Below are 23,499 nucleotides of genomic sequence, written 5' to 3' on the forward strand. Positions count from 1 at the left end.
CTGTGCCACAAAGTGACTGTGTGAATATGTAGAGGGAATTCCCTGTCAGTGAAATAACAGCCCCCAGCTTTATTCGGGTTAATTTATAGCTTAGAAATGCAATAAGGGTTGCTCTTTTCCATCGTTATTTCTTTAACTCATCAAAAATTGGATTGCAGGTGTGGGAGTTAAGCACATTAAATTTTTTAAAGCCTTGAAAAAACAGATAAATGCTTGTTCCTTGATTGAGCAAATGATGGTTTTTCTCTGAAGTTACTGAATATAGTGACTAATGTAAACCATACATCTGTACTGTGAAACGAGTGTTTCATGCTCGTGTATGTGTGTGTGTGTGTGTGATATGTGTGACGTACATGTGTGTGATGTATGTGTGTGTGATGTGTATGTTTGTGTGTGTGTGATGTGTGTTTGTGTGATATGCGTGAGTGTGTGATGTGCATGTGTGAGAATGTATGTGTGTGATGTACATATGTGTGATGTGTGTGACATGCATGTGTGTGATTGTGTGTGTGTGGTGTGTGTGTGATGTGTGCATGAGTGTGTGTGTGACGTGCATGCGTGTGAGTGTATGTGTGTGATGTACATGTGTATGTGTGATATGTGTCTGTGTGTGTGGTGGACAAGTCTTGGCCATGCCCAGTGAAGTCCCAGGTCAGTGTGGTCCCCGAGGCAGGAATTCTGGGAGCTACCTCTCCTTTCTCATTGCGAATCCGGCGGTTGAATTCCTTCCCTTCCAGGCACAGGAAATCTTCCCCGGGTTGGATGATGCCGCACTTGGCTGCGATGGCCCGGGCAGTATTGATGTTGTCTCCAGTCACCATGCGCACTGTGATACCGGCACGCTGACATTTGCGGATAGCTTCAGGAACCTACAGGAAACAAGAAAGATGGAAGCGGTCACATTTGGCCTCCCTGTATCTAGAGGGCCTTTTCTCTTTCCACGCAGATCATTTCCCTGCTGGCTCTTAAGTTTCACTGAAGATCACAGGACCGAAGAGCTGACAGGGATCGCAGAGGCCCGACTCTCTCATTTTACAGAGAAGGAAACTGAGACCCATGGAGGGGAAGTCACCTGCTCAAGTTCACATAGAGCATCATAAGATCCTAAATCGAGATCTGGCAGGGACCTCAGAGGTCAGCTAATCCAACCCCTCATTTTACAAAGAAGGAAACTGAGGTATGGCCAAGATCATACGACTAATAAGTGACAGAGTAAAGATTTGAACCTAAGTCTATGGATTCCAAAGGGAGGAGATTTCTAGTAGCTAGGAACTGGGCTACATAAGTTTGTCACCAGTTTTCTTTTCTTTTTTTTTTTTCTGAGGCAACTGGGGTTAAGTGACTTGCCCAGGGTCACACACAGGAAGTGTTAAGTGTCTGAGGCCAGATTGGAACTCAGATCCTCCTGACTTCAGGGCTGGTGCTCTATCCACTGTGCCACCTTGCCCCATTATATAAGTTTGTGATACAGGAACTTCAGCCTGAAGAAGAGAAGACGTGTGTGTGTGTGTGTGTGTGTGTGTGTGTGTGTGTGTGTGACTGTTTATCTTCAGTATTTAATAAGCTGTTACACAGAAAAGGAATAAGACTTGCTCTCTTTGGCCCTAGAGGATAGGATAGAATGTGGAACAATGGGTAGAAGATACAGAGACAAATTTAAGGGAAAACTGTTCCCAAATGAGAGCTGTCCCAAAGTGAAAAGGGCTACCTCTCAGAGGGGATAGAATACCCACTTTTCAGATATGTTGTGGAGAAGATCCTTGGTCATTTTGGATTTAGAAAGGACCTGGGTTCAAATCCTGCCTCTGAGTACCTTTGAGCAAGTCCCTTCTCTCTGAGCCTCAGTTTCCTCATCTGTAAAATGTGAGAGTTACACCAGATAGTTCTGAGATCCCTTTCGGCTCTACATCACACAGTGTCTATTTATGATCTATTCCATGATAGGAAATCCAGACTTTGCTTCTTGCTACTTGTATGACTTTTCTGAGGGCAAGCTGAGCCTTGAAGGATAGGCAAGGAGGAGAGAAGGGGGTGTCGTGATCAGATGAGGGAAGACAGCGAGATGGGGAAGGACCTGACCAAGAAGGAGCGGGTATGTGTCTGTGTAGCTTGGTTGGCTAAGGCCAGATAAGAAAAGCCTTGAATGTCAAGCTAAGTAACAACTTCAGCAAGATGGTGCTGCGGTAGATAATGTCAGGCCCGGAGTCAAGAAAACTTCCTGAGTTCAAATCCAGCTTCAGACATTTCCTAGTTATGTGGCTCTGGGCAAGTCACTTAACCCAGGTTGCCTCAGTATCCTCATCTATAAAATGAGCTGGAGGAGGAAATGGCACAACACTCAGATATCTCTGCGAAGAAACTCCAAATGGGGACTCAAAGAATGACTTGTGTTGTAGCAGTTATTAAATGCAGAAAGAGAAACAGGGAATGTACCTCCCCAGTTTTACTAGCAGTGCCATTGTTCTGCTACTGTCACATTTTCTTTTTTCTTCGTATTCCCCCTGCACCTCCTTTCAGTGGCCTCATGAGCTCATGCCGTAAACTCCGAGACAATAGCAGTTGCAATTATATTCTCTGGAAGCACTTGTCTGGAAAATTGATTTTACACCTTAAAAACCGTTTTACAGTGTCAAGGTGGGATTCGACATCTTCTAGAAGAAACCCTGCTATTCAAAGAGATTTCAGTCTTTTCTGTCTGGTGCTTTTAGACCATTCACTACTTCAGGACTTCACCGTTGTTTCTGTTATAAAACAAACATGATTTTCGTAGCGTGCTCTGCCGAAAATGCACAAATAGAAATTTTCTAGTAAATGAACGATTCTTTATGCTATTTCTCGGCTGTCTTCAATTGTCTGCATTGTGTTTGTAAGAAAACAGATGCATTTTTTGTTTTCTTTCTCAGTTTTTTTCCTTCTTGATCCTATTTTTCTTGTGCAGTAAGAAAACTGTATAAATATGGATACATATATTGGATTTAACATATACTTTAACATATTTAACATGTATGGAACTACCTGCTGTCTAGGGAAGGGGGTGGCGGGAAGGAGGGGAAAAGTTGGAACAGAAGGTTTGGCAAGGGTCAGTGCTGAAAAATTACCCAGGCAGATGTTTTGTCAATAAAAAGCTATAATAAAAAAAGTAGATACACATTGGAATAGTTAAAACAATCCATATGCAGTGCAGCTTTTCATGTGGTTAGGATCTTACATTTTTAATTAGTGCATGAATTGTCAGTCATACTTATTGAGTTTTAGTTGGAGTAACATCTTTTCATATGTTAATATTAAAAAAATTAAAGTAAAAAAAAAAGCCAGCGCTTCCATCACCTTCACCTCTGAGATTTCCCAGATCTCCTCAAAGACAAGGGCCACGACTTCCTACGTGACGCCTTCTTTGTTTGATTGTTCCGGTTCCCGGTGACTTCCTATCCCCAAATACACTGCATTCACTTTGTAGCTATTTGATATGTATTGACGTGTGTGTGTGTGTGTGTGTGTGTGTGTGTGTGTGTGTTGTTTCTATAGATCAGGGAACCAACATTTTGCAAGTTCTGCTTCTTAAGTGCCAGGCCCTGAGCTAAGCACTGGGGATACACAGAAAAGTCAAGGACAACCCCTGCCCTCGGGGAGCCTGTGCTCTAACAGGGGAGAAATACACTCAGAGCTACCTACAAACAAGCTAAAATTGGAGGTGATGGACACAGAGAAAGCCTTAGGACTAATGAGGTTTGGAAGTCCAGATTTCAGCTGGGACCCAAAGGAAACCGGGAAAGCCAGAAGGTGGAGAGGAGGAGGAAGGGAATTTGAGGCCCAGAGGACAGCCAGAGAAAATGCTCAGCCAAGAGATGGGGGCCTTGGCCGAAGAACAGGAAGGACACCAGATCCCCCAGTCCACTGGAAAAGGAGGAGAGACCGGTGGCGCAGGGCTTCTAGAGTCAAAGGGGGATTTGATATTTGCTTCTGAAGGTAATTGGGAGTTCCTGCAGTTTACTGAATGGGGAGGTGGGTGGGGAGCCGGCCGGGTCAGACCTGTGCTTTAGAAAGATCAGTCTGACAACCCAGTGCAGGATGAACTGGAATGGGGGAGGCCGGCGGCAGGAAAATCAGCCAGAAGCCTCTCGCCATGGCTCAGATTTGAGGCCGTGACAGTGTCAGGAAAGAGGGAGGCCTGTACAAGAGATCTGGGGAGACTTGGATCCGGGGGAAAAGTGTGAGTGAGGAGTGGAGGAAAACACTACGGTGGGAGTCTGGGTGACTGGGAGGATGACAACGCCCTCCACAACAACAGAGAAGATGGGGAGAAAGACGACGACTTTGGTTTGGGGAATTTTGCTTTTTGATAGGGGCCATCTGCTTGGAGGTGTCCAGTAGGCAGGTGGAGATGAAGACCAGAATGCTTAGAACTGTATAAGCAGATTTGCGAAGCTTCAGCACAGAGATATAATTAAAGCCGCGAGAGCAGATGAGCTGAAGTGACTCGGGAGAGAGGAAGTGACCTGCAGGAAGTGACCTGTAGCTGCTGCGACAATGCAACATCCTTGAGATCACACAGGAGAAATGCTGAGAGATGGATCCATCTTGTGATCAAATAGATGGCATCCATGACAGTTGCTTCTTAGTCTCTGCTGCCACCAAGTGGTACCTAAGAGAATCTGACGATTGGAAAAAAGCTCAGAAGGCAGAGGATCCAACTTCCCTGATCCTGTCAGGATCCTCTTTATGATAAAAATATATATATATATATATATATATATATGACAGTGACTTGAGATTCCCCAGTGATGGGGAAAAGGCACTGTCCATTTTTGGACACATTTGATTATTTTCTCTTATTGTGAACTTGAAATCTGTTCCCCTGAAGTATCTCTCCATTGGTCCTAGATTTGCCTTTTAAAGAAAATTGCTAGTCTTTTCAAACACTGGAAAATGGATACCATGTGACCCTACTTTTCCCCTCCAGGATAACCATCTCCAGCTCTTTCGGATGACTCTTAAATGGCATGCTCATTTATAATAAGCTTAGAGGCCCCCCCAAGGCCCTGGAGTCTTTTTTCATATGAATTCTCTGATTACTTCCTGTGTAACTTCTGAGTTGTAATTGATACAACTGCACATCCTCTCCAGTAAGGTCCATTTCCTTCAGAGACCTCTACGAACCTCCAGACTTACAGGTTTGAGGACTTGGCAAAGGGAAAACACCTGGGACAAAAAAAAGCGGACTACAGGCCTCAATTTCACGAAGCCTTTTCTGGTCCCCCACGTGCTAGAGTACTCCCTCCCCAAGACACCTTTGGATTCATTTGGTGTATCTTCTGTATGTATTTATGTAGGCGAATATGTTGCCTGCTCCATTCGAATGGAAGCCCCTTGAGGGCAAGGATTTTTTTTTTCAATTTTGTCTTTTTTTTGGCTGCACTTCCTAGAAAACATGCAATAAATGCTTACTGATTGGTGAAATTTCATTGGACAGCACACACGACTCACAGGGCCAGGGAAGGGCAACATCGAAGTTTGTTCCTATAAACTGTAGCCTTTCCTCTTTCCTTGGTTTTAGCCCCAGTTACCCCCAATGCTTCCTATTCCACAAAACTTGGCCCAGGAGCTACTTTACTGGGTCCACAAGGCTTGGCCCAAGACTTCCTTTGCTTGCTCTATCACTGCCATCCCACTGCTGCCGGCTCTTGTCTCTTAAGCTCGCAGACAGACCCAGGAACTTTCTGATACTCTGGGGCTGCCATTCTCGAGGCGAGGTGGTCCCTCAAGGAACCTCATAAAGTTAAAGGCTTTCACGTTAAATAATCAAAGCTATTTCTGTGGGAGTTCTCTGTCTCTCTGGTTTATCTCTGTCTCTGTCTCTCTGTCTGTCCTGCATCTCTGTCTCTACCTCTGTAGTTGGCGGGGAAGTTGCTTGCTCCCCATGGGCACTTCCAGACTCTGCCTTCATCACTTTCATGCAGTAGCTTTTCTCCTTTGAAGTTTATACTATTCAAATTCACCCCCGATCTAGGTTCTAGTGGCTGACCCAAGGATATCTGCCTTCCTTCTTTAGTGATGCTAGTTCCTGGCCAATCTTTCTCTCCTCCCCAATGCCCCTTATACCAAGGGACTTCTACATACAGGGTTTCCTCCTCTATCCCAACCCTTCAGTTCCTCGATGCATGGCAATACCTCAACCCTGCCCAGAGATGCTCATAGCCTCGATCTTGCCACCACCGGCAAATGTTCCGCTTCTATGTTCGTTAGCTCTGAAATTCCCTCTGTTGTCATCTCATCTCTCCTTTTCTCCTTAAGGGAGAGTCTTAAAGTCCTTCTCCTTGGGCCTTTTAACCTGGTTCTTAATATTCACTGTAACCTCTGATCTCTTTACCTCTTAGTTTCTTTCCTGGCCATCCCCCCTGCATGATTGCAGCTTCTTTCCTTCTATTTCTCAGCCCCTTGATGTATCAGTTCAGTTTAACACTAGAGTTTCTTGTTTTGATGAAGCATTGCTGTGCCCCAACCTGATTCTTCTCCCAGAGGTAAAGAGATGGTGCACTAAGGGAATAGAGCCCTGGGCCTGAAGCCATGAAGACCTGAATTCAAATCTGACCCCAGACCCTTACTGGCTGTGGGACCCTGGATAAGCCATTAAAAACTCTCCTTTGCTGTCTCGGGTTCCTCCACTGTAAAATGAGGATAATGAAAGCATCTGCCTCTCAGAGTTGTTGTGGGGATCAAACAAAATAATATTTGTAAAATGGTTAGCAAAATGTCTGGCACATAGTAGGTCTTTACTTAAAAGCTTTTCTCCTTCATTCCATCTGCCTCCTTCTGTCCTATTTACATGAGCTTATGGGAGCTATAGTTACAAAACCCTCCCTGAAGCAAGGCAATCCTTTTCTACTTCTATTTTCCTTCTTTCCTTCCTTCCTTTCTTTCCCCCAAGGCAATTGGGGTTAAGTGACTTGCCCAGGGTCACACAGCTAGGAAGTGTTAAGTGTCTGAGGCCAGATTTGAACTCAGTCCCTCCTGACTTCGGGGTTGGTGCTTTATCCACTGCCCCACCTAGCTGCCCCACTTTCTGATCTATTTTCTTTCCTCATCAATACAAATCTTTTCATTCTTCCTCAACCCTCCCAAGATACTCCCTGCCCCCTTCTCTCTACCCTACATTTCTCTCTTAGCTGAGGAGCTTCAATAAAAATTGGAGCCCCTTTGCTAAAAGCTTCCTCTTCTCCCACCTATCTTACTTTAAATCACTCAGACATCTCCCCCCAGTGTCTCCTTCATCTCTGTCTCACATGACCAGGCCAACCCCTGTACGTTTATCTTTTTCTCCCCTTTCTGTCCACCCTGCTTTTTTGAGGCATCTGGATTAAGTGACTTGCCCAGAGTCATGCGATCTGTAAATGAGTAAATCTGAGGTTATAGCTGAACTCGGGTCCCCTGACTGCAGGCCCACCTGGGTGCCCTTACCTGAATCCTTAATTCCACCCCATCATATATATATATATATATATATATATATATATATATATATATATATATTTAAAGCAGATTATCCCCTCTTTTGCTTTACTCTTGTATCCCCTCATTTGCTCTTTCTTTGCTTCCTACAAACAAACCCATGTCTTCCTCATTCTTCAAAATTCCTTACTTGATTCCACCATCCCTATAGCTCTGCTGTTATTCTTGGCTACACTCTTTGAGAAAGCCATCTATACTCATGACTCAACTTCCTCTCTTCTCACTGTCTTTTAAACCCTCTGCAACTGAGCTTCCAAACCCAAGTTGCTCTCTTCAGAGTCATCCATGACCTCTTAATTGCTCAATTCTCAATCATCACCCTTTTCTGAATTCTTTTTCACTATTGGTTTCCCTCTCCCTCTGGATACTACAGCCCCTGTAGATTTTCTGCTCTCTCCGGGTTCTTTTCTTACCCGCTTGACCACCACTTTGCTGGATCTTCTTCATCCGGATTACTCCCACTAACTTTGAGTGACTCCCCAAGGCTCCGTCTTAAATCCTCTCCTCCTTCCCTACTCTTTTGTTTAGTGAGCTCATCAACTGCCCTGGGGTCAATTCTAGTCTTTATGCCCAGATTTAGGTACCCAGTCCTAACCTCTCTCCAGAGCTCTAGTCTAGAATCAGCAATGCCAGTTAAATATCTCAAACCAAGTGTTTCCTAGCTACTTCAAACTCAACATGTCTAAATTGAACTTCTCTTTCCCCCCAAACGCGTCTCCCAATACTAAATTCTCAGTGACTGTTGAGTGCACCAGTGTCCTCCAAGCCACCCAGGCTCACAACATCATCAAGTCTTGTTACTTCCTCACTCTTTCACAGCATCTTTCATCTACTCTCTCTTTACTCACACTCTTTCATCTACTCTCTCTTTATGCACACAATCACTACTTTGTGGAGATCTTCATCATCTCACACCTGAACTACTGCACTAGCCTACCATTTGATCTCCTCATCTTAAATCCCTCTTATCTCTGACCTATCTTCCTCCCAGCTGCCAGTGATCTTCTTAAAGTGGAGATCTCATCTCACTCTTCCTGCTCAACAAACTCCAGGGGCTCCCTATTACCTACGTGACAGGGGAAAGCTAGTTCACTTGTCTAAATACTCTTCTTTTCTGGTTTGTGTGCCATGGCTGGCTCTCTTCTTGCCTGTCTGTCTGCTCCTCGGCCTGTGGGATTCCATCCTGGGACATCTCTTCCTATTGTCTAGCCTATAGGCTTGTTTGCTCCCATGGGTTCAATAATCATCCTTATGTTGAATATTCTGAGCCCTGGTCTTTCCTCTGAGTTCCATTTGTGCATGAATAGCTACTTTGGGGACTTCTCAAACTGGATGCCATCTTAAACCCAACATGTTGAAAACAGAACTCATGATCTCCCACGCTGCCCGCCAAGCCCCCTCCTCCTTCCAACGTACCTGTTTCTGTGAGGACACTACCGTCTTTCTAGTCTCCCAGGTTTGAACTCTGAGTCATCCTCCTTCCCTTCCCCATATCCGGTCAGTTGCTAAGTCCTACTGATACGTTTTCCAGAACATCTCTCCCGCCGGTCCATTTCTCTCTATTCATATGGATGACATCTAGACTCTACTAACAGCCTCCTACTTGGTCTCCCTGCTTCAAGTCTCTCCTTTCTCTAATTCAGACTCCATCCAATTCATCTTTCTGTATTACTTTTCATATCTCTTTCTTACATTACTTTCATTTTCCAATATTTCTATCTCTTTTCCCATCCAGCAAGTCATACTTTGTAACAAAGAGTATAAGAAATGGAGGACACATCATGATAACAAAACTAAAGAACATTAACTGGGTCTGACAGTGTACACAATATTCCGCATCCATAGTTCTCCACTCTTGGTATCCTTGGCTTCCTTTAATACCCAATTCTTGTGTTACTTTCTGCAGGAAGCTTTTACACCTTTTTCCTTCTGAGATGGAGCTTATTTATTTGTATGTGTATCCATTATACACCCTCCCCATGATAAGCCTGAAGAAATGAAAACCTTTTAAGGGTGGGGATCGACTCTCATTTTTTAATGTTTGTACCTCAGCACCTGAAGAGGTACGTGGCACACAGTAGATGCTAGACAAATGCTGGCTATGCTGGGCCGGCTTCAACGCTTGTGATTTCCAAGGCACCACTGTACCACGGGGAAGGCTCTGGGCTGATTGTCAGGAGACGTTTCGAGTCTTGCCTGTGTTACTTTGGGGTTGGGACACTGAGCTGGCCATCTGTTTTTCTCCGGCTCTTGGGGTCCCCAAGTGTTAAACAGAGAAAGGTGGCCTGGAAGGGCTCCAAAGTACATTCTGGCTTGAACATTCTCAGTCTAGGAGAGTAGGGGGGGCATTCAAGGCTCAGGGGCCCAGGGAGGTCAGCTCCAGAGTTGTTGGTAAAGGGCGGCAGCCGCACTGGTTAACTCTGCGTGCCCGAGCACAGACGCACACATAGGCAAATGCCAAACATGGAGAGGGGACCATGCTAGGGCCGAGGCCAACAAGCGGCCAGTTATTCAGAGCATGTTTACGATCCTGAAAGGTCTTGGCAGAATGAGGCCGTGTTGCTATGAATATCTTCCTTTTAGGTGTTTAACAGGAGCCCATTTACTTGGCCCGACAGAGGTGGGACCTTTATGTTTGGGGGAGGGGTGGGTCTAAGTACAGCCAACCCCAATCCAAACATCCAAGTGGAAAAGTTTGCAAGTCTCTCCTTCAAAGCCCCCCAAAGAACCAGTTTGGAATGTCGAGAGCTTAATACAAAAATAAATGAGGGAACACAGAGCAAATAATGAATGGAAAACATTATCTGGAAAAAAGGAAACAAGGAAGGGCCATGAAAAGCAAAGGCCAGCGGATGCTCTGTGAATTTGGAGGAGAGCAAGAGGAGAGAGGTTATCTGCTCGAGGTCACGCAGCTAGTTGGTGGCAGAATTAGAACCCAAACCCAGGGATTCTGAGCTTCCTCTCTTGGGTGCTCAGAGAAGGCTTCCCGAAGAGGCGGCATTCAAGAGGAAGGGAATGGCTTATGAAAAGAAGTCTCAGTTCTGTCCCTAGCTTGCTGTGTGGTCTCAATGAAGCTACCTTCTCTCTCTGGGCTTCAGTTTCCTCTCCTATAAAATGAAGAGTTTGGAGTAGATGATCTCAAGGTTTCTCCTGGTTTCAACACTCCATGGTTCTTTGGCATCTCTGTGTCTCTATCTGTCTCTGTCTCTGTCTGTCTGTGTTTGTCTGTATCTGTCTCTCTCATTGACTTCTTTTTTCCCCTAGGCTCATGTTGTTTAACTCCAGTTGAATTACTACTCTGTTCAAAAAGAAGACAAATGCTTAAAACTAAAAATCCCCCACTTTCAGAACTGAGAACACGCCAGCCCTACTTACTCCTGGTTCCATCCCTATGGTTCTCCAGGGCCAGGATATAATCTTTGATGAGGATCTCAGAGGGGCCACGGTCACTATCACAGACTGCATCCCCCAGGTTCAAAAGTCGTCACAAATGTCAGTCCATCAGTCAACCAAATATTCTATGAATTTATACTGTGTGCCTAGTCCTGGGCTCAGTGAGGGGAGAACATGGAAGAGGAAGCTTGGGACTTGTTCTAAGAGGGGTCCCGGTTTGATTGGGGAGATACCCACAAATAACACTCAGTGGGCAACTGAGGACCGAACCCTGAATTACAAACGTTAATGTTCAGAAGAGCTCAGAGGACTAAGAAAACAATGGGATATCAGCTAAGGCTTCCTGAAAGAAGTGGGGCTTAAACTGTGGGTTGGATTAGGATGGGCAGAAAAGAGGAACATTCGGGCTGGAATATCTGGTGCAAGGAGGGGAATTAGACTGACACAGATGGGCTCCAGAGACTGGAAGGGACTTAGAAGTTATTTGGTCTGACTCCCTCATTTTAAGAAATTTATCAGGAGTTGAAGGGACTTCCCTAAGACCATCTGGATTAGAAGTAGAAGATGTAAGATTCAAACACTGGTTCTGACTCCAAATTCAGTGCAGAGATCAGCCACACTGGAGCAGAAGGTTCCTTTTAGGGAACACTCTTAGGAATCTATTATCCAAGGATTTAATGAAATTTTCCAGCCTCTGTTTATATTTTCTTCCTATCTGCTCCTTCTATGACAATCTAGAAAAAAAGTACATTTGGTAGTCTGGGTTGGGGAGTGGAGAAAAGGTACCATTCTACATTTTCATATTAAGAACATTAGAGAATATCCTTTGGAGCAAGACATACAGAAATAGGCACAGATTAATGCCCCTCCATGTCAAATATTATTAACGGCTTCTTGTGAGGGAAGAAGAGAAGTTTAATGGTTGATGAGGTAGAGGAGTAATTCAGGATGTTGGAAAAGTATGAATTATAAAAGGCATTACGGTATAGTAGAAAGAACCCAGGAACTGGCATCTGAAGACATGTGATAGTGAGCAAGCTATTTTACCTTTCTGGCTTTCCTTTGAAAAACAGGGCTAATGATACTTTATGCTATTTTGGGAGAAAAGCACTGTGTAAACATTCAAGTTCAATTGAAATGGTAGATTTTCTTCTGATTAAATCCCTACCTCAGGTCGGACGGGATCTTCAATGCCCACAACAGCAATGCAGGTGAGTTCTCCCACAATCTCATTCTCATTGTCCCATTCGGGCTCCTGGCCTGCAGAAAAGTCCCTGTAGGCAATGCAGATGGTACGTAAACCATCACAGGCCATCGGCTCGATGATCTTCTTCACCATCTCATCCCTGTCCCGAGGACGGAAGCTGCGGAGCTCTCCATTGTTGTTTAAGATATTGGTGCATCTGGAGAAGTGGGTGAAGGACAGAAGTAGAGGAAAGGAGGGGGTAGGGTGAGGGGAAAAACAAAAAAGCAAAATTGATGAAACAGTCTGAGTTGATGAGAATCAAATCTGCTCTGTGTTCCTCAATTCCTGAAAGGTTTTTGCCAAACATAGTTTGAGAAGTGTTAACAACGAATAGGTTTTTGGCTGGTTGGAATTCAAGTGGAGAAATACCAAGGGTCTTTTTCTGTCATCAAATTTTTAAAAATCCTAATTTAAAAAATTCAAACCCTCTAACATTCCTTACAAATTTTCTAGTTCAACTAGACATCGATAGGACTTTCCTCCCTTCCGCCTATCCTTACTGTTATTTGTCCTTAATGACAGTGGGAAGATGTCATGACTTGCAAGTGAAATGGATTTAGGTTGTGCAGAGTCACCCAGAGCCAAGTGGGTCCAGCAACAAGATATAAATCAGGATAAGTGGAGGTGGCTTTGGATGCACTGGGAAACTTTGGCCTTTTAAAGCTAAGATCTTTCCTAGGGCTCGGTTTGTCTGAGGCAACACCCATTTAGTGATTTAGGCTAGGTACAAATGAGGCAAAGTCAAAAAAGAAAATAAAATCACTCTGGGAGGGAAAGACTCTCAGGGTTTGGGGCCAAAACAGAAAGCCTCTTGAAAGCAAAGAATGCAGAGGAGAAAAAATTGATTTGGGAAATGAGCAGCTAGCTAAGAAGATGGAAGTTGAGGATGGGATGTGGACTTTTGAGACACAGTTTAAAACATAGGAATGACAGGTTTTTGGACGGGGATGGAGAATACCTAACAAAGGTGGTGAGGATATATTTATTTGATGTTTTGCAATTTGACTCAAAAAGGCTTTAAACTAACTAAGTGTGGGGAGAGAGAAAACTACCTACCAAAATCACAGAGAGGAGAATAGCACCCAACAGTTCACAGGAGACAGAGTCCCAAGAAAGGAACTAGCTATAAAACCACCACTCAAATATCTAAACCCAAAGGCCCAAAGTTTAGGTAACAAGCAAGAGAAACTAGAAATCCTAAATTCAACAGGGCAAACCTAACCTCACAGGTGTCACCGAGATTTGGTGGGATGAAATCTATGACTAAACTGTGAAAGGTTATACCTTATTCAAAAGAAATAGGATAGGCTATGGGGTCAGGGGTAGCAATGAATATTAAACAGATATACTTGTGGGAGAAGATCCAGAAAGCAGGGTGAGGGAGGAAGCTTGGCAGGTAGCATTTGAGACAAGACCAAAGGAGAGAAAAACAAAAGCAATCTTGTCATCGGAGTTTACTACAGACTATCTGGACAGAAAGGGGACATAGATGAAAAGTGTAAGAAACAGACCACAAAACTGGCCCAGAGGAACGATACAGTAATTAATGGCAGGGGACTTAAATTACCCAGATATCCATTGGAACTTGTTTTGACTGAAAGAGAGGAGTGAATAACTTCTCAAAATTAATGATAATTTCATTTTCCAAAAGGCAGAGGGACCACAACTAAGTTGCATCTATCTACTCCTTTTCTTTCTCATATCCAGAGCTGAGGCCCTCTTCACCCTCCTTCCTTGGAAAGGAAAGGTTGGGACATGAGATCCATTCTGCCATCTGCTCATCTTCCTGTCCTTCAAAGCCCAGGTCAAGTCCCACCTTCTCTGACCATGTGATGAAGAGATTATTGGATCTGAAGAGAGAGGAGGTGGATTTGCGTATTGCCTCTGACACATACTAGCTATATGACTGGGGAGAGTCACCTAATGTCCAAGGCAACACTCTCTGTCTCTTGCTCTTTCTAATCTCTTTCTCTGGGTGTGTAGTTAGAGGGATGTGAGGGTGAGGAGCTTGGCCTGCCTGGAGAAGAGGGGAATTGGTTGTGAGGTTGGAGGTAGAAATGGAAAGCCAGACATCAGAGGGCTTTGAATGCCAGGCTGAAGAAGCAGCCTTTCACAGTAGGTAGTGGGGAATCAGTACTGGAATACAGGAATAAGTGACGGCCTTGAAGCCTAGGAAGAGGCAGGGAGCCACTACTCACTTTTTGAGAAGGATTTCTGAAGCTCCTTTGCTGAACAGTCGGAAGCCACCATCGGGCATGCAGATGACAGTGCTCATTGACTTGCGGACAGAGTTGAAGGTATAAACCTTGTAAAGCTTCTGCTCGGGGATCTGGTCCCTCACTGGCTGGAAGTCCTGTTTCAAGTCCAGGACAAAACCCAGCAGGGCGCACTCTGTTTTATTGCCGACCTGACGTGGGAGAGCTCCTTCCTTCTCTGGAGGCTGGGGGGAGAAAGGACAATCAGCTTGTCAGGCCAGGGAATCTTGGCCCACCTGTACTCACCAGCACACGCTCCCCGGCCTGCCCCCCACGTGTTTTCCCAGGCATTCTAGGGAATCCAGCTGCTGGCCCAGCACAAGGGGAGAGGAAAGCTACTCCAGCCTTGTCACAGGAAAAGAGGAGCAGGCTCGTTCAACTCTACCCCAGAGGGACAAACTAGGAGTAGCCGGGGTGGGATTTTAGCTCCCTAACGATCCGAAGTGCTCCAAGGTGAGGTAGAGCCTTAGGAAGCGAGGGTTTGAAGGGCTGGTCTTCAAGTAAAAACTTGACAGGCAAGCTATAGAGGGGACTCTCGTTCTTTGAATGGGTAGGGCTAGATGATGCCCGAGTCCCTCCCGGCTCTGAGATTTTGTGGCCTCGTCCCCTCCCTTGGGTGTCTCTTGTCTCCCTAGTTAGATGGGGAGTTCCTTGAGCCCAAGTACTGGGCCTCCTCCTTTTTTGATCTCCCCAATGGTGCTATTGAGGAAAGGTTTGGGGATCGAGGCTTGCCAAAGCCACAGAGACTGAGAGACAGGGGGATTAAACAAACAACAACTCATCTTTCAAGTTGATTTGGTTTTGCTGAATTTGGAGAAACAGTAAAAGCAGAGGAAAGATTCATTTCACAAACTGAAGCGTTTTCATGTTTGGAGAACACACTGTAAGGATTTAGTCCATGTTCAGCATGTCAGAGATTTTCAAGTGCTTAAGGTCACTTTCCCCTTCCACTCCATGAGCTCTCAGAACCCCGGGATCAAGTAATTGGTGGGGACCTGGGGGGTGCCTTCCTCCTGCCAGGTGCAGGGATTCCCACAACAGCTTCCTGATCAGTGGTCACTGATCTTTTGTAATGATTGAGAGTTCTCCACCTAAAGAGACAGCTCCGTTGTTGGAGGGCTCTCCTCATTAGCACAGTGAGGATTTGGCCAGTGGTCAGCCCCAGCTGGAGTAACCCCCCCATTCCAGGCTGGAGCCTCTGCCTGTCCCTCCTTCCCAAACTCTTCCCCAGACTTACTAGCACTTTGGTGGTGTAGGCACTGTTAATGGAAATGGCATGGACAAGGAGATCCAGGATTTTGGGGTTCAGGTTGTTGGGGTCGGGGATCTCTTTGTAGTGAGTGTCACCCACATAGGACTGAACAACTGTCATGCGGTTGGTGGTGAGCGTTCCTGTCTTGTCAGAGCAGATGGCTGTAGCATTGCCCATGGTCTCACAGGCATCCAGGTGGCGAACGAGGTTGTTATCTTTCATCATTTTCTGCAAATCAAAGGGGACATTCATTGTGATGCTCATTTAATTGTCCTCAGCAGGAAGTTAACCCTCAAAAAGGTACCTCTGAAATAGCCTTGGGAACAACCACCACCAAAAACCCCCAAACACTTAATAAGAGCCAGGCTCTTAAAAATGGCATTTTTTAAAAAGCTTTTTATTTTCCAAACATATGCAGGGATAATTTGACAACATTGACCCCTGCATAGCCTTATGTTTCCGATTTTCTCCCCCTTCCCCCCAATCCCCTCCCCTAGATGGCAAGTAACCCAGTATATGTTAAATATTAAAACATCATTTTGTAATGGTAACAGTTCCTAATGGGCACAGCAGTTATTAGTCAAATAAACAGTTTATTAGGTCAAAAGAGAAATATTAACATGGCCTAACAACTGGCTGTAACTGATGGCTACTATCTGGAGCAAATGCATTTGAAAGGTAGGGATTTCCCTTCATCACATGAAATCACTCCTGGTGAGGAGGCATCTCTAAATGTCCTGTGCCCCCCCCCCCCCAATTATAGTTTGCAAATTTATTCCCCTCTCTAGAGAATTAGAGATTAACCTTTGACCAGTGGTCTAAAAATGCGATCCAAGTGGCCAGGGAGCTGTTCAGAGTTAGCGAGTGGGGCAAACACAAATAAGGAACTGGGGCCCATTGGCAAGATTAAACCATGGGACAGGTAATCGAGGGAGAGTATGGAGTCTCCAGCTTCAAATTTCTTCCTAAGGAAAATCAATGAACGTCTTTCTTGGATGCCTTAGACTCTTGGGGCCCTTTCCAATGTACGATGCTATTTTGGGCTTTGAAGATTCTAGTCTAGGATGTCCTGATTTTATTCGACGATTTTGGATTCTCCTTCCTCTCTTGGGGACTGACTCGACCACCTCCATCATAATTCTGGCTGGCAGCGGGGAGAGATTTGCCAGTAAGTGGGAAGGGAAAAAAGGCTTTTTAGAGAAAGCTTTCTAAGCATCTCTAGACTATCCTAGACAGTCGTTTTTGGCTTTGCGGGCCACTCACAGAGATTAAATGCCTATAGACCTGGAAGAGATTTTAGAAAACATCTAGTTCAGTTCCCATATTTTTATCCAGTCACGCCAGTCTCCAGGCTGTTCAAAAAACAAGACCCTCCATCTCGCTGCTCCAGATGTTCTCTCTGGCTGTTCTCCAGGCCTAGAATGCTCTCCCTCCTCAACATAGACTCGTGATCTCCCTGGCTTCCTTCAAATCGCAACTAAAACCCCACATCCTACAGGAAGTCTTCCCAAAGTTCTCGTCATTCTAGTACCTTCCCATTGGTCATTTTTCCCTATTTATCCTGTCTAGAGCTTGTTTATATGGATTGGTTTGAATGTTGCCTCTCTTATGAGGTTGTAGACTCCTTGAGGGCAGGGACTCTCTTAAGTCTCTTTTTGTATTCCCAGCACTTAGCACAGTGCCTGGCCCATAGCAGTGTTTAATAAAGATTTTTTGTATTATTGTGCAATAGCGTACACCGTATTATTGTCATATTATAATATCGTATAATGTATGGTATTATAATAGAAAAGGAAACAAGCATTTATAGGGAAGTGGACCATAAGACTATAAGAACAGCCAGCCATGTGACGACAGATTTCTGCCCAGGGCTGAAAAAGGCCTAAAAGACACTAAGGCTCAGGACCAAAAGGAATCTTGGTTTGTTTGCTGGGGGGCTGCTGGCCCCCGGCAATTATTCCACAATGAAAAAAAAAATCTATGTCTGAGATGAAAATGTGAACGGCCTAGGGGAAATGAAGATTTAATTTGGAGAAATTCTCATTAAATGCCTCCTCATGCGCAGTAAGCCAACGAGCATTTATTAAGCTCCTACTATGTGCCAGGCATTGTGCTAAGCATGGAGCCTACCAGGAAAGGCAGATCTCCCTATTTTGGATGCTCATCAGCTCTCACCTGGACTACTGTCATGGTTTTCTAATGGGTCTTGGTGCCTCAACTATCACCCCGCTCCAACCATCCTCTAGATACCACAGTGACATTCCCCAAGTAGTCCACAGTGCTGACTACATAATTCCTGGGCTCAAGAAATTCTGGGGATTCCCCCTTGCCCTTAAGATAAAACTCCTCTGTTAGCACCTGGCTCCAGTCCACATTTGTGGGCTTTTTGCATGTTATTCTGTTTTTCAGCCAAACTGGTCTTGTTCTTCTTTACATGGCGCTCAATCTCCTGCCCCCATGCCTTTGCATAGGCTGTACTGCGTGCTTGAAATGGAATTTCTTTTCACCACAGTCTCTTAGAATCCCTAGAGAATGTCAAAGCTCAGCTCAAGAACTACCTCTTCCATCAGGTCATCCCTATCTCCCCCACCTCCTGCACACTGACCTCATTTTTACTTTGCATCTTTTGGAATCTGTTTGTATGTATACGTGACTATTTCCCAATAAGACGTAACCTCCTTGAGGGCAGGAAACTGTTCTATTTTTTTTTTTTTTTGATTCTGCAGCAGCCAGCGCACTACTTGACTATATAGACATATAGGCATTGAATGCCATGTAACAAAGACCAAGAAGACCAGTCTGGCTGAAAAACAGACATATAGTGGACATTTGTAAATGCTTCTTGACTGGTTGATTACCAAATACATACAAAGTGGTGATCGGCTATGGTCTCTGCTCTCATGAAGAGCAGTGGACCAATGGCCACTGGTTCGTTGATCATATGTTGCAAATGATGGCAAATATTATTATTACAGAAGCGGTGGCCTAAGTGAGGAAGTATTTTGTGGCAGCTTCTGTGGCGCGTGGGTTGTTGGGGGCAGTTATTATGGGGACAGTCTCCTAGGGGAAGATGATAGCACGCCAATGTGCAGTGGGCACTGGTTTAAGGAGTATGTTGGCCTATTATTATTACATAAGACAAGCTTCCTCAGAGGTGACAGTGGGGTTAGGGGTGGCAGCCCCTTACCTTGACCGAGTATGCGAGGGAGATGGTGACAGCTAGTGGCAGTCCTTCAGGGACAGCAACAACTAAGACGGTGACCCCGATGATGAAGAACTTGACAAAGTACTGCACATAGACAGGCGTGCAATTGGAGAGCCACGTCCGGCCACCGATGACGAAGTTGTGGATCACGAAGTAGATGACCAGGATGACAACGGTGAATGCGGACATCACCAAACCTACCGAGCAGTGGCAGTCCGGGGCAGGGGTGGAGGGAAAGGGACGTCGGAGAGAAGCAGCAGAAAAGGAGAGAAGAAATTGTCAAACTTCATTATCTGAACTCTGTAGGGCCAGTCACATGTAGGGTGAGGTAGGGAAAGACAGGTGTAGCCAGGACTGTGCTGGAGGAGAATCAGATTGTTAAAATTTTCAGTGTGAGCATTTATTTACACCCCAGAAATCAGCCACTTGATACAGATTAGAGCTTGGTGTTTTGTTCTGTCGATCGTTTTCTAGTCTCAGAGTGATGGGGAAAATGGTGATAATGCAGATTAAACTTCTGCGTGTGGAGTAAGCACATTTGACGTATTTTCCCCCCCAGATACTTGGCTGCTAAACCTTCAGCACAGTCCTGGGTGTACCTCTCTTTAAGCAAACTTGATTTCTCACTGTTATCCTCTAAGGGGAATTGTCACCTTCTCCGATTTGGGCCAATACTGGAAACCTTGAAGATCGCGGATGGGAGGTTTCAAGTATTCACTGTGTACCCTGACTCATGCAAGTGCCTTCTGTTTCTTGAGGCTGTTCCGGCCCCTGCCCACCCACTGTCTATGACAGCGTGGTAGTACCATGAGCTGCCTGTAGATGGTGGTGTTGGTAGTGGTGGTGGAAGACTGGCCGGTGGAGGCCGTGGAAATGGATGGTGGAGGTGGTTGTTGGGGTATGGTGGTGCTGGGGAACTTCCTTTTGAAAAGGGAGGTTAGCCCATATTGGAGAAGGATGGTGAAGACAGCCCTGGATGCAAGATTTCCCCCTATGCAAGAAGACCAGAAAGAGCCCTGGGAAAGAGAGAAGTGTGGCAAGCCAGCGGGCAGTGGGGGGAAGGAAGCCTTCCCTGTGAGGAGCGAACCCTAGAGCATTCATTCATGCTCATCTCTTAGCAGGGGTTTCCAGAATAGCACCCTGCAAATGGGGAGGGGATCATGGTACATTTACACAAAAGGCCAATTAGAAGGATGTTATTAGCTTTAGAAAAGGATTCACAACAGGATTCCTTTGAATAAAGAGTTCCCTAAATACATTTAAAGTAGGATTTCTATTTACAAAAATGTGATACCACATGGAACACTGCTGTAGTCTGGGCTTGGCTTGGTGACTCTTTTGAATACTCTGGTGATTCTTTCCAGTTCAACAGTTATCGAAAAAAACCCCAAAGGTCGCTTGTGGTATAAGTAGATTCACTTGGTTTATTTGGGGGCTTTTGGAGGGGGAAGAGCCATTATTTGGCCCATATTTGGTCCCCGTTAGGTTTCAGCAAATGAATATAGTTTGTTCGGGTCGGAGGGAGGGGAGAGGGTCACCATTCCATTTAGTTCAAACTCCCGGTTTAGCGGAGCAGTGACTAGCCCACTAGTATGTGGGCCCAAGCCAGCCTGCCACCTGTTTTTGTGGGGCCCAAGGGCTAAGAATAGCTTTTCCATTTCCATTCTTAGCTTAAGGACTGTGCACAAACAAGTGGAGAGAGATTCTGTCTCCCCACTGAACTCTGCCGGCCACCGGGGTACCTCGGCTGGAGCGCGTTCAGGCAAAAGTGTTTCAAACAAATGAGCCTTTGACTGAGACGTGGACATCTTGATTACGTGGAGGTTTTGGAATGAAAAACGATCTGTTCCGAGATTTGACTGAGTTGTGCGCCGGCGCCCGGAGGAGGAGATCGGTGAGAGGCAAGATGGCAGCAGGGCCCCGTTAGTCCTGCATGAGTAGCCTTGAAAAGCAGATGGCTCCCAGCAGTCCTTGGGGACACAAGTATGGCTTCAGCCCTCTGACTTCACTGTGTTCCCCATGGTTCCCTGAACCTACCTGGGAAAATCTTAACCTGTTCCTCTTGCAAACTAAATCCCAGGAAGGGATGTCACTTCAGTTTGTAATGCCTTGACTCTGCTCCTGCCTGGGCACTTGACCATCAGACACTGGAGACTACTGCCTGGCTGGATTGGGACTCCAAAAGCCCTCCTCCTCTCCAAATTGGGGGTAGGAGCTCTTCTTTGCAGCCCAAACACAGTAACTGAAGTGGAGGTTCTTGATAATCCCTTGAGTTGGGGTGCTAGGATAGGAGTTATTCTTAACCTTTTTTTGTGTAATAGAGTTTTTTTTTGCTGAGGCCATTGGGATTAAGTGACTTGCCCAGGGTCACACAGCTAGGAAGTGTTAAGTGTCTGAGACCAGATTTGAACTCAGGCCCTCCTGACTTCAGGGCTGGTGCTCTACCCAGTGTGCCACCTAGCTGCACCAGTAATGGATTCTTTTGGAAGTGAGTCTGGTGAAGTCTATGAACCCTTTCTCAGAATAATGTGTTAAATGAAAAGAAAACTCTATTAGATTACAAAGGAAACCAGTTATATTGAGATATGGTGATATATGCTAATATATATATCCTAAATATATATATTTAATATATCCTAAAAATATATATCCTAATGTATCCTAAATATATATTATATAATATATCCTAATTAATATATATCCTAATATTAGGATATATATATATATATATATCCAGTCCACATTTGTAGGCTTTTTGCACAGTATATATCCTAATATATCCTAAATAATATATTCTAAAAATAAAAACCCCCAAGTTCATGAACCTTGGGGCCAGAGCTCTTGCCCCAGGCAGATACTGAAATGTACAGCCAAAAAAGACAGGAGGTTGCAGGCATCTCTTGAAGAATGCCCCTATCTGGGGAGACGATCAACATGTGCCCATTTTGATCAGGTCTGGTGATCCGGAATAGGGGCCCAAACGGCCTCCTGGAGTGGCACCTGCTGGGAAATCTCGGCCCTCCTGATGCTAATGTGTTTTTACCTTCCCGTTGGTTCTTAGAGTTCAAAGGGCAGTATCTCATGATCAGTATCTAGCTGGGGGATGGGGGAAGAGTCATCTTCCCCTCCTGATATTGCACCTACAGTTGTTAGGGCAGCAGCTTGGCAATTGCCCAGTCACCTGCCACTGCTAGGGGTGTGGGGCTGATGCAATCGGGAGCCGTCTCCTTAATACCGGCACTTGGTCAACATGAAGCACGGTGTCTCTAAGTGTGTTATTCAGTAGTAGAGGTTTTATTCTGTACCAGAGGTTCTGTTCTGTACCAGAGGCTCAGCCTTGGGCAGTCCCGCAGATTTCTGGACTTGAAAGACCAAAGCCAAGGAGTCCTGGCCACTAACTACCCACGTCTCCTACAGGGGTTAGAGTAGAGTAACAAGAGGGGCAGCTAGGTGGCGCTTCAGTGGATGAGGCACAGGCCTTGGAGTCCCAAGGACCCATAAGTTGTCTCAGACATTTGTCACTAACTAGCCATGTGACCCTGGGCAAGTCACTTAATCTCGGCTGCTTCATCCCTGTGCCCCCAAATGAAGAAGAATAACCGGAGGGAACTGTGATTGTATTTCTGTTACATTCTAAATGCAATGGAAGTTCGGAAGCCGTCGGCCTTATTTGGGCCCCACAGGGGTGTCATTTGGGGGTGACAGCAGCAGACTGGCTTTGCTGTTGGGGTGATTAGGAAGCAGCCCCGGAAACCCGGTTGGGGTGTGTGGTTGTGACATTGGCCACACTGCATTGGCTTTGCCCATATAATGTCGCAGGACCACAATACTGCGAGCTCCTCTGCTGACTCCACATGACACCAGGGTCCCTGAGTGGGCTGCCAGGAAAGCCTGAGTTTGAGACTGATGTCTCCCACATCAATCCCGGGACAAAAGTTCAAAGTGCAGGGAAACCCAATGTCACTTAGCCTTCCTTCCCAGAATCCAAATTTTAAGACAACAGCAGGTGCCCAGACCCACCTGGGTCTGCCCGGGGGCCAGGGAAGCCCACACTAAAAACTACAGGAAAACTGTAAAGTAGGAGTCAATGAGCTCAAGCAGAGCCCCCGGGAGCATTCATCTCAATGGGGTCAAGAGGAACCTGAGACAAATGATCCCATTCTTAATCTACAGTAAGGAGGAAGCTGGTGATCTGGTGATGCAGAGTGGGTCCAAATCTACTCAGCTTGCTGCCTCTCTAGAGAAGGCTACAGGAAGCATACTGGGTCACACACAAGCATACTCTTTTAGTAATCAAGGCAGTGGGGTTGTGGCATCCTGAGCAAGTCACTTACTCAGCTCTGCCTCAATTTCCTTATCTATAAAGTGGGAATAATAACAGTACCCACGTTCCAGGGTTGTTGTGAGGCTCAAATGAAATAATGTGTTTAACATGTATCACAGAAATCCAAGCTAGGATGTTGATTCCCCCAGTCTTACGTGGATGTGTTATTTTGAATTTGCTTGTCAATAAATGCCATAGGACAGATGTTACTGAGCATGGAGTGTATGTGGTGATACAAGGGGTAGATGGAAAAGGGTGAGCAGATGCCAGCCCAGAGCAACCAGGGAGGGCAGTGGAGACTCAGAAGGGCCAGATACG

The 23,499-nt window shown here is 45.5% G+C and overlaps 1 protein-coding gene across 12 annotated transcripts in view; it reads right to left on the bottom strand.

Moving 5' to 3' along the window:
- Positions 1-23,499, bottom strand: part of ATP2B3 (ATPase plasma membrane Ca2+ transporting 3) — a 106,380-nt gene that overhangs the window by 44,525 nt on the left and 38,356 nt on the right. For all 12 annotated transcript variants that reach the window (XM_003774696.3, XM_003774693.3, XM_012553184.2 and 9 more), the window contains 5 exons: positions 18,840-19,054; positions 15,638-15,880; positions 14,344-14,585; positions 12,068-12,302; positions 690-869 (listed from right to left, as the gene is read on the bottom strand). In XM_003774696.3, the coding sequence (XP_003774744.1) occupies positions 690-869; positions 12,068-12,302; positions 14,344-14,585; positions 15,638-15,880; positions 18,840-19,054 (1,115 nt within the window). The remainder of the gene's footprint in view (positions 1-689; positions 870-12,067; positions 12,303-14,343; positions 14,586-15,637; positions 15,881-18,839; positions 19,055-23,499) is intronic.

Source organism: Sarcophilus harrisii, chromosome X (assembly GCF_902635505.1).
Source record: "Sarcophilus harrisii chromosome X, mSarHar1.11, whole genome shotgun sequence".
NCBI classification, from domain to species: Eukaryota; Metazoa; Chordata; class Mammalia; order Dasyuromorphia; family Dasyuridae; genus Sarcophilus; species Sarcophilus harrisii.